The sequence below is a fragment of the Schistocerca nitens genome, chromosome 5 (assembly GCF_023898315.1).
Source record: "Schistocerca nitens isolate TAMUIC-IGC-003100 chromosome 5, iqSchNite1.1, whole genome shotgun sequence".
NCBI lineage: Eukaryota > Metazoa > Arthropoda > Insecta > Orthoptera > Acrididae > Schistocerca > Schistocerca nitens.
Window position 1 is genome coordinate 506,758,041 of NC_064618.1, and position 11,728 is coordinate 506,769,768.

The 11,728-nt window shown below is 42.6% G+C and overlaps 1 protein-coding gene across 1 annotated transcript in view; it reads left to right on the top strand.

The window, feature by feature from the left end:
- LOC126260831 (osteoclast-stimulating factor 1-like) overlaps nucleotides 1–11,728 on the top strand; it is a 98,674-nt gene that overhangs the window by 79,033 nt on the left and 7,913 nt on the right. The window contains exon 4 of the mRNA XM_049958221.1: nucleotides 11,459–11,670. Within this exon, the coding sequence (XP_049814178.1) occupies nucleotides 11,459–11,670 (212 nt within the window). The remainder of the gene's footprint in view (nucleotides 1–11,458; nucleotides 11,671–11,728) is intronic.

Here is an 11,728-nt window from a genome sequence, read left to right on the forward strand (position 1 = left end):
AGAGAGGATATAAAATGTAAACTGGCAATGGCAAGGAAAGCGTTTCTGAAGAAGAGAAATTTGTTAACATCCAGTATTGATTTAAGTGTCAGGAAGTCGATTCTGAAAGTATTTGTATGGAATGTAGCCATGTATGGAAGTTAAACATGGACGATAAATAGTTTAGACAAAAAGAGAATAGAAGCTTTCAGAATGTGGTGCTACAGAAGAATGCTGAAGGTTAGATGGGTAGATCACATAACTAATGAGGAGGTATTGAATAGTATTGGGGAGAAGAGGAGTTTGTGGCACAACTTGACTAGAAGAAGGTATCGGTTGGTAGGACATGTTCTGAGGCATCAAGGGATCACCAATTTAGTACTGGAGGGCAGCGTGGAGGGTAAGAATCGTAGAGGGACACAAAGAGAGGAATACATTAAGCAGATTCAGAAGGATGTAGGGTGCAGTAGGTACTGGGAGATGAAGAGGCTTGCACAGGATAGAGTAGCATGGAGAGCTGCATCAAAACAGTCTCAGGACTGAAGACGACGACAACAACAACAACCACAACCGTACAACCTTCAAGGTACTTCCTTTTCAGATGAAAATGTGCTCCGAACATGGATGGATGAGTGTTTGCCTCAAAACCCCATGATTTCTACAGTCGCAGAGTCGAAAAAAGTTACCCCAACATTGGCAGACTGTTGTAAATAGTGAATATACAATATTGATAACTAAACAATGCACCAACCCAAGATATATGCCAACTCGTATTTAACTATTAGTGTAGCTTTGTGTCACCATGGTGAGCAATAAGCTGTTACTTAGTACAAATGTACACACCCAGAGAGTCGGTACTGTAACATACATTACCTTGCTGCAGAGCACACATCTTATTGTCTACCCAGGGGGCTCACCGCTCTTTGGCGGGTCCATACTTGGCTACCATGGGCACCAGCCTCTGCTGCATCTCTTCTCTTCCACGCGCATGTCTACCCTCTTGCTATTCTTTTTCCCCTCCCTTGGTGAACATGTCTGGGGTGTTTTTCAGAACGTGTTCCACATTTTCAGTGGCTGACATCAGAACAGTCTCACCACTGCTTTTTGTTCCTTTTCTCTTTGTTCACCTTCTTCGATCTTTCCTCTGCTTCGGCGTTTGAGGTTCCTCTTTTTATTCTTCCTCGCTGTGCGCTCCTGAAGGCCGGCCCACATGTCTGACGTGTAACAGGTGACTGCGTAATGCGTAATTACCAGGGTGACAGGTAGGGTTTGTATGTACCCCCTGGTACTGACCAGGCCCAGGGAGAGGTGATTACCTGAGCTGCTGCCTTCCCAAATTGCCAGTTGGCCCCTCTGTCAGGTGTTCAGAAGGTGTGACCTGAGTTGTGAACAATCACCTAAGGTGGGTGAGCCCCACTCTGAGGGGGGGACCCCTGTTGAAGGCGCGCACCGTCAGAGACGCTGGCAATCGTGGGGGATTTTCTCACAATGATCCAATCATCATCTTTGCAGTCAATGTCTACCAAACGTAAACGGAATGAAGCTCCCAATCCAAAGACCCTCCTAGCTATACCATGGTTCCTTGTGGCTTCACGTACTGAAGACAGTCAGTACTTTGCAATGGTAAATCTGTTTCTCATTCAGAAAAGTGTTGATGGTCCTGTGAAATCCTGTTCTCTTTTATGCAGTGGCACTCTGCTTTTGGAGACTACTTGTGATTCCAAAGCACTACTGCTTCCCATGGTGTTGTTTGCACTAGGCAGCTCGATGGGCTGAGCATGGCAGAAATCCTAATGTATCTCTCTGATCGGGGTGCCATTGCAGTCCATTGGGTGATGAAAGAGGTAGATGCATCCTTAGTGCCCACACATGCTCTTCTTCTCACTTGAGTGGTGCTCCTGTCCAAGATCAAAGCAGGCTATGAAGTTAACACATTCTGAAATGGTGACCATGCCGCCTCGTCTCGAGATTGTTGTGAAATTGCCCAGTGTCATGGTAGCATTGCCATCTCCTTGTTCAGCCCTGCAACAAGCCAACGAACATTTGCCTTCTGGGGCAAAGTCACCTGCTACCCAACTAGCAGGCTGGAAAGTACAGAAGGCATACTCCCATGAAGACTTCCTACATCCCTCAAGCCAACAAACACCTAAGTCTTCCTCTGCCAATCGGAAAGGCTCCAAGAAGTCAAACAAATGCAAACGGTTTTCTCCTTCGCTGACTCAGAGATTGTCTTTGACGTTGTCGCAACATGATACCCTCACACGTCCAACCTCCTTGTCGCTGGTGCACACTGCCCATTTTTTTCCTGGCCTGGGCTCTGCAGAGAGAATGCCGAAACCTCTGTAGATCTCATGGAGCAGGATACTCCAGCCTTTGCACCTGTAACAGTGAGTCTTTGAAGGCTAGCATTGGGCAGCCACCGAGGTGACACCCCTCCATTTTTTCTCTCCACCGCTTACCTCGTTAAGACTCTCCGTCAATGGAATGTTCGTGGCCTTTGATCAGAGAGGATTTACAGCTGCTCTTAGAATCACAGCGTTGCTTGTTCTGTGCCTCCAGAAAACAAAATTGTGTCCTCACGACCGCTTTGAGCTCTTGCATTTCTTTCTGGTTCTTGTTGAGCCCCCCAGCCACCTACCCACAAAGACAGCGTTCGGTCTCATGCGGGAGGCAACTGCTCATATGGGATGAAATTCAGAGTCAACCCATCTCCCTTACTACCAATCTTCAGGCTGTAGCAATTTGCCTTTTCCTTCCTCGCTTGACCTATCCCCATTGTACCGTTTACATCCCTCTGTCATTCGAAGCCACCAGGGCAGACTTCCTCCAGCTTTTTGGGCAGCTATGTCACCCTTTTCTGATGCTCAGTGACTTTAATGAGCACAATCCCCTTTGGGGTCCTCCCAGAACCAGTCAGAGAGGTGCCCTCTTGGTTGACCTTCTCAATGAACTTAAACACATCTGCCTGAAGACAGGGGCACTCATGTTCCTTTCAGACTCCACACACACCTATACCCATTTGGTCCTCTCCTGCTGCACTGCCCAACTTGCCCATCATCTCGAGTGGTCCGTTTTCTCTGACACATACTCGAGTGACCATTTCACGTGTGCTATCCATTTGCCGACTCCTACCCCACCTACGTGCACACCCAAATGGCAGCTTACTAAGGCCGAGTGGAGGCTTTACTCCTCCCTTATGACCTTCAACAAACAACATTTTCCCAGAATGAAATTTTCACTCTGCAGTGGATCTGATATGAAACTTCCTGGCAGATTAAAACTGCGTGCCGGACCGAGGCTCGGGACCTTTGTCTTTTGTGGGCAAGTGCTCTACCATCTGAGGTACCCAAGCACGACTCACAACCAGTCCTCACAGCTTCAATTCTGGTAGAGCACTTGCCCACAAAAGGTAAAGGCCCTGAGTTTGAGTCTCGGTCCGGCACACAATTTTAATCTGCCAGGAAGTTCCATATCAGCGCACACTCTGCTGCAGAGTGAAAATTTCATTCTGGAAACATCCCCCAGGCCGTGGCTAAACCATGTCCCCGCAGTATCCTTTCTTCCAGGAGTGCTAGTTCTCCAGGTTCGCAGAAGAGCTTCTGTGAAGTTTGGAAGGTAGGAGACGAGTTATTGGCAGAATTGAAGCTGTGAGGATGGGTCGTGAGTCGTGATTGGGTAGCTCAGTTGGTAGAACACTTGCCTGTGACAGGCAAAGGTCCCCAGTTCGAGTCTCGGTCTGGCACACAGTTTTAATCTGCAGAAGTTTCAACATTTCCCCAGTTGTGATGACCACATAGAATACCGTACAAATGTTATCCTTACCATTGCAGAACATTCCATTCTTCACACTTCCTCTTTACCAAGCCAAATCCTGATCCGTTAGTAGACTGAGGCATGTCGTGACGCAATTCACGCATGGAGATGTGCTCTCCGCATTTTTAACAATCATCCTACGATAGCAAACTGCATTCATTATAAATAGTTGCGTGCACAGTGTCATTGCATTCTTTGGGATAGCAAAACTCTAGTTGGATTTCATTCACTAGCTCTTTACAGTTCCACTACCTCTTTTATCGTGTGGGCTCACCTCCTACGGCTATCTGGGACCAAGATCCGTTCCCCAATTTCTGGCCTGACAGTGGCAGATGATGACATAGTGGACCCTATTGTTACCTCCAACATCTTGGGCCACCGTTTTGCAAAGATTTAGAGCTGCTCCCATTATCACCTTGCCCTCCTCTGTTGGACACGAGTGGAGGAGGCTCAGCCGATACCCTTCTAGTCTGGGGAATCGTGAGTGCTGTAATGCCACCTTTACTAGAAGGGAGCTAGATTGTGCTCTCACGTTGTCCTGATCCTCCGCCCTAGGGCCAAACGATCTCCATATTCAGATGTTGCAGAATGTTTCTTTTGTTTGCAAGCACTTTCTGCTTTATACGTACAATTGCATCTGGGCAGAGGGCATGTTTCCCAGGCGCTGGTGTGAAGCCACTGTCTTACCCATACCTCAGACTGATAAGGACAAACACCTTCCTTCTAGCTACCACCCCATTTCTCTCACCAGCTGTGTTTGCAAGGTGATGGAACATGTGATTCATGTCCGGATGGTATGGTGGCTCTAGTATTGCAATTTATTAACCACTGCACCATTCTGCAGTTGACCATCTCATCACTTCGTCCACTCATGTTATGAATGGTTTTCTGTGGAAATTCCAAACTGTGGCTGTGTTTTTTGATTTGGAGAAACCCCACAACACCTGCTGGAGGACTGGTATCCTCTGTACTTTCTACATGTGGGGCTTCCGTGGGTGCATGCCCCATTTCCTTAAGGAACTTTTAAAAAACAGAGTTTTCAAGGTGTGTGTGTGTGTGTGTGTGTGTGTGTGTGTGTGTGTTCTGCCCTGTTGGATACCTTTATCCAGGAAAATGGTGTGCCTCAGGGTTCCATCCTGAATGCCATCCTCTTTGCTATTATCCTGAGTGCCATCCTCTTTGCTATTGCCATTAACTCTGTAATGGCCTGTCTCCCGCAGGGCATCTCCAGCTCCCTTTTTGTTGACAATTTTGCCACCTATTGCAGATCTCCACAGACGTCTCATTGAGTGGCATCTTCAGCTATGTCTCAATCGTCTTCACTCATAAGCATCAACAGTACCTTTGTGTACACTGATTGCTCTCGACTGACCATGCTGTCAGGTGTGCCTTTGTCATTGGCACCAACGTTTTTTAGTATCTGCTTTCGGAACACTGCTCAGTATGTACAGCAGAGTTCTTCGCCCTGTATCAGGCAACAGAGTACATCTGGTGACATGTTTTTCGTCATCTGCTCCGACTCTCTGTGACCTTCAAAGCCTCTGTGTGCTGTACACCATCCATCTCTTAGTCCAACGGGTCCAGGAAAGCTGTCACTTGCTCACTTTGGCATCACCACAGGCCGTCCTTTTGTGGGAACAACCTCAGAGTTGTTAAGCCTCTGCCGGCGGCTTGGACGACCTCGTCTCGGCCTTCTCACGTCAGGAGATCATTTTAGCTAGGCACTTTCTTTTTAGCCATTACCATTTGTTCAGTGGTGCTCCCCCGACTGCTTTGTGCTCATTGCGCTCAACCTTTGACAGTCTGCCATTTCCTGGTGGAATGCCCTTTTTTACCCACTTACGTTTTCATTTGTATTTGTTGTCTGAGTTATTGGCTGTTTTAGTGAATGACCCATGGCTGTTTACTTTTTGTCTGTAGAAATACAATGAAGGCCATTTAATTTTTAATTCAGGACCTCCGTTTCTCTATGGCATATTTTATAGACCTTTCTCCATATCCCTGTTTTAGCTGTCTTATCTTCCATCGATAGGGATTAACATGGAGTCATTTTTAACTCCTCTCTTTGTCTTCATGTTCTATCATTCCGACCAGAGTTGTTTTTGAACACTAAAACAAAAACAAACAAAAAGACTTAGTTTATTATGGCCATATTGTATTACTAACAGTGAGAAAAACATTATCCTTTCCTACATGCTTGATTGTTCTACAAAATGTCCCATTGTAGAATTATTATTGTGAACGAGAGCTGACTCGCTAGTTGGTGCCTCACTTACCCCTTCTTAGTGGAATGAGAAGGGTAAATATTGCTTTGTTTAAAGAATACCGACAATGGAAAAGACTGTATTGTACCTGTACATATGCATCTTTCAAAAGTACACATACTGCTTGTCAGCATACAGTGCCTTATTAATTGAGCTAAAAGATTAAAATAATGGTGACCAACAACTGAGTTAATAAATGCAATTTGTCAGTGCAGTACCCTCAGGAAACTGCAGCATCATCCTAAGGATAATGCCCCCTGCTAGTATGTCTACTGTATGCTCTTTGAGTGAGATGTAAGAGTAAACACAGTTTCCATCTGTTATAATTGGTTGGCAAAAGAAATATTTTTTACTAACACTACAAGAACCCAAATATTTATCAAATTTTCTTAAATTACATGAGATGTGTTCAAAAAGTATAGAACTTTGTTTCCTTCAAGGATCAGTGAAGTGCGGATGACTTTCTTCAGTGGGGATTTGGTAGAAGACCTTCAGGCACAATGAATTTTTTTCCCATGAGCAGAAAGCGTTGTTCAATGGCAGTGAGCTTATGAGTAAGGACATATATTGAGCATTCATCAGATTCCATTAAGTTGTAAAATGCTGGAACATATTGAGCAGCAAAACACAAAACAGCATCAGATTTTGCCAAAAGCTTGGTTGTACTCAAAATCGAGCGAGGTGGCGCAGTGGTTAGCACACTGGACTCGCATTCGGGAGGATGACGGTTCAATCCTGCGTCCGGCCATCCTGATTTAGGTTTTCCGTGATTTCCCTAAATCGCTCCAGGCAAATGCCGGGATGGTTCCTTTGAAAGGGCATGGCCGACTTCCTTCACCATCCTTCCCTAATCCGATGAGACAGATGACCTCGCTGTTTGGTCTCTTGAGCAACTTGTGAATAAAGGAATTGGTAAAACTGTTTCAAAGATTGCTGCAAATCAGTGCATAGTGAACTGCATTCAAGCAAGCCTGAAATGACAATGTCATTGAGCAAGTGCAGACTTTAAACCATTGCATCACAGTATGAGAACTTTCAAATGAGAATAAATGGGTAAGCATTGAATTGGTACATTTAATTTTGGGTGTCAATTTGTTCAAGAGGAGACAATCTGCAAAAATCATCCCGAAACTGTTGATAATTTAGCAGAAGGAACACTGGTTGGAAATGGCACAGGATGTGTTGAAAAATGCAAACATTATTCCCAACTGTCCGAACATCATGATCACATGTGATGAGACATAGGGTTAGAGGTAACACTAAGATGCAGTCGTCATAGTGGAAACATCCTGTGGCTATAATATCAACGAGTCACTATTGGAATCGACCATCTCATACAAATATGTGGGTGTAACACTTTGTATGGATATGAAATGGAATGATCACATAGGTCCAGTTGTGGGTAAAGCAGATAGTAGTCTTTGGTTTATTGGTAGAATACTGGGGGAAGTGCAATCAGTCTACTAAAGAGCTTGTTTACAAATAACTCGTGCGACCCATCCTAGGACATTGTTCAAGTGTGTGGGACCTGTACCAGATAGGAATAACAGAGGGTATTGAACATATACAGAGAAGGGCAGCAAGAATGGTCACAGGTTTGTTTAATCCCTGGGAGAGTGTCACAGAGATACTGAAGAAACTGAAATGGCTGACTCTTGAAGATAGACGTAAACTATCACGAGAAAGTCTATTAACAAAGTTTGAAGAACCAACCTTAAATGATAATGCTAGGAATATACTGCAACCCCTATGTATCGCTTGCACAGTGATTGTGAGTGTAAGATTAGAATGAGTACTGCATGCACAGATGCATTCAAAGGATCATTATTCCCATGCCCCATACATGAATGCCCCTGAAAGGAACAAGTGAAGAGAAGATGACATGCAAAATACAATGGCTCAGCTGATCCCCATTCCAAAAGATGTGTGTTTCCAACAATGGTGGGAGTGCCGTGGGAAGTCTGGCAGCCCTTTCACAGAGACTAATTTGAAGGGGATTACATCTCTGTACCTCCAATCAGTAAATATACTTCTGCCAACCAAAGATCTTTAACACACCTCTTATTATCCAGCTTATGGACTCGATGTTGCAGTTATTACGTTTATTGTTATAATTATGTGATAAATTAAACATGAACTGCCAGATGATAGCGTGGCTCTCAAAATTAGTAGCTATGTGTTTTTAATGTTGTCTTATTGTTTGTTGTATGCTAAACAAATATTTATATTTCTTGTGGTGCTTCCTCTTCCCATTTCTTTTCTGGAAAGAAATGGAGAAAATCATTGCATTCATTATGTTTCCATTTCTTAAAGATGCACCATTTGTGAGACGTTTCTCAAGGTGGACCTGTTACGGTGACTGTCCACCTTCAAGCATTTTATTTATAAACTTTCAGTCTCTCATACGAAAAGAGGTCTCTTGCCCTAAGAATACTTGATACAATCCAGTGTGGTATTTCCATTTCAACTAGGTCCATAAATGAGACATTTCTGTGCAATCTTGCTGCAGATTTGTTTCCATGTTTCCAGTAAATATTTTTTGTGCTTTAATTGGACTATCAGCTCTTTTTAATTATTCATCAAAATAAAAGTACAATTACATTAACACCTGAAAAGGTAGTGTGTGTGTTTCATACGTACAGCCTAATATGTAACACAAGTGTCCAAAATTGTAACTAGTTAATCAGTTTCGCCAAATGTCATGACACGAACTTTCAGGTATCAACTAAAGTGTGTTCATAAAGTTGATATACTTTGTGTGACAAAAAAGGTTATGAACCCAGAAGATATGGTTGAATATTACTGTAACTTCATACATTTACACGCCATTAGCAGGTATGTAAATGACTAGAGATGCACTTTTGTGTAATTGATAGAATGGCCACCACCATCCGTTAGTGTTGTTAGTGTTTAGTGTTCTTACTTCGTAATCCATTCATATTTGTGCCTGCCATCCGAGAACAAGTAATGGACTCCCTGCACATTCTGCGTCATCCCACACCATTGGTCAGAGATTGTAAGCAGCTGGACTATGGAATTAATATCTCGTGCATTAGGCTGCTGCTAACGCAGCAGCACAAATGACTACATTTAGGGTGATGCCATGGCCAGAAGGCAGAGACTGCTGATGTATGGCATTGCATCGTGTTCAGCAATGAATCGTGGTACTGCATTACCCCAGATTCTTCCTATGTTTTGGACAGGAACAGTGGTGGTACTCCTGGCATCATGATATGGGACATCATTGGATATTACTTCTGATCACAGCTGGTAGTGACAGAGGGAACTCTGATAGCACAACAGTACGTCAAGGACATCCTGCATTCTGATGTGTTACCTCTAGTGTGACAGTAATGTGATGTCATTTTCCAATGGGACAGTGCACATCCACTCATGGCATGTGTGTCTATGACCTGTCTGTGTTGTTGAGTTACTGCCGTGGCCACCAATATCCGCAGATGTGTGTCCATAAAATGTGTAGGACCAGCTCATCAGATGCCAGCTCTGCCCCACTGCCATTGTCAAAGATATCAAGGACCAGTTACAACAGTTGTGAGCCAGCTTGGCTCAAGGAGAGGATACAACACTTTGACACCCTTTCCAACTGAATCAGTTTATAAATCCAAGCCATAGCGTGTACAGCGTCATACTGATAAGCAGGCTCATACTACCAAGTTTTTCATAGATTTTCCTGTATTTTATAATCGCTGAAATGACATCACACACAGTCTTAAAACTGTAAAATTTCATTTATTCCCACTCCATTTCTAGGAGCTTCAGATTTTTTTCAGGCAGTGGTGGTTTTTTTTTAAATTTGATAATGTTGTTATGTTACTTTTCAACACTAATCACACAACAGATTAAAACAAAGCAAACATTCAAAGGAATAAAAATTTAATTTCTTTAGGCAGCAGATAATGGTGCTTATGTTTGTCTCTGAACAGATTTTCTAGATGTACAATCTGCATCTGCAAGTTGAATTGTGAAATGTTGAAACCAGAAAACAACTTCAGCACTGGTAGTAACAAAAGAAAATAAGGTACATAATTTTCAGAGCAGTTAGTTTCTCCGACCTGTGAGTTTTGAAGATAGTCTTTTCTTTGGTAGTGAACCGCAAGGTACAAGGAGTTGTAAGATTTAGGCAAGCAGTAACAGCAATAGAGGGAGAGGGAAAGTCCTAATCCAAGCCACACCTCTATGGATGCACAAAGTGCAGGAAAAATTATTTTGATTATCATGTTTGACCTGTTGAAAACTCAAGCCATTATATTCAGAATCACATAAGTTGATACATTATATTTCTTTTGGAACTTCGTACACTCTGATTGAAAAACGTCTTTTGCAGAACACTGCCAAGACCAACTACTATATTTTTTACCTGTTGTATAATTTTTTTATTAATAAAAATCTGCAAAATTTAATTATTAGCATACTGGTTTTGGAGTGTTATTATTCAGTTTGCAAATGCACTAAATTTGAGACAAATATAAGGAAACCTGTGTATAAAAACAGAGGATTATATATTAAGAAACTCAGAATTTATTAAATTAATTTACAGTTGCACTAACATCATTGATGGTCAACAATGAGCAAAAGTATGTGTGTCCAGTGTGAAAGAATTAAAGAAAGAATGCTTTGCATCACAAAATGGAAAAACCTCAAGTTGATTTACTGTAACACTCCTCAGTTGGTCTTGAAAATCAGAATATCTCGTATTCCAGACTCACTCCCCTGTAGGAGGGGAGGGGGGGGGGGGGACTAGCAGTGAAACCTGTGCCCTATATATTTGCAATCAGCTTCACTGTGGGGATGGGAAGCTGTCGATTTAGTCATAGCCTGAAGAAGTTCAGTGACTCAATACCACTTTACTGATCTGCATATCACAGATGTTGCTTAAAAAGTTCACACAAATTCTAATGATGTCTGTTCCATACACAGTAACTCTAGTAAAATTTGTAACAAAAGAAATGGAAAGGGACCTTGGTCTACCTCATTAGTAGTCAAAAGCACCTACCTTTTAAGACATCAACATTGCAATTAAGAGATTGCACCATAGTTACTTTCTCTGACATTCAAATTTAACATTATTATGAACATAACTGTACTGTGTTGATGCAGTCCCATGTGGGACATTCAAAGCTAATGTAGTTTTAATTAAGGTTTAAGATGTTTCTCAAGATCATGTGTTGGGATTTATTATTAATGATAAAGTGCAGAGCCAACATTTTGCCCATAACTTATGTTGGGTGAATCTTCTGGGATAACTGAAACATTCACACAGTTACTAATTTGCATTGCAGCTGAATAGACTGAAGAAAATACTTAGCTCATTGAAACTACTTCTTGTACTTAAGAGAGTATTGTTACTGTTTAATTATTCATGTTTATTTTCACTACAATAGTGGAAAGCCAGACAGAAGAAGTGGAAATGCCACTGCATGAAGCAGCTCGGCGGGGCAATCTTAGCTTTCTGCAAGAATGTTTAAGACAAGGCGTATCTGGCACAGGATTGGATAGTGCTGGTAACACACCTTTATACTGGGCAAGCCATGGTGGCCATATTGACTGTGTAAAGGAACTTATATCATTACCAAATCAAATAATCGATGCTCAGGTACATAATCACTTTTTTAAAATCACAGTGGCATTAGGAGTAACATATAGTGAATTTT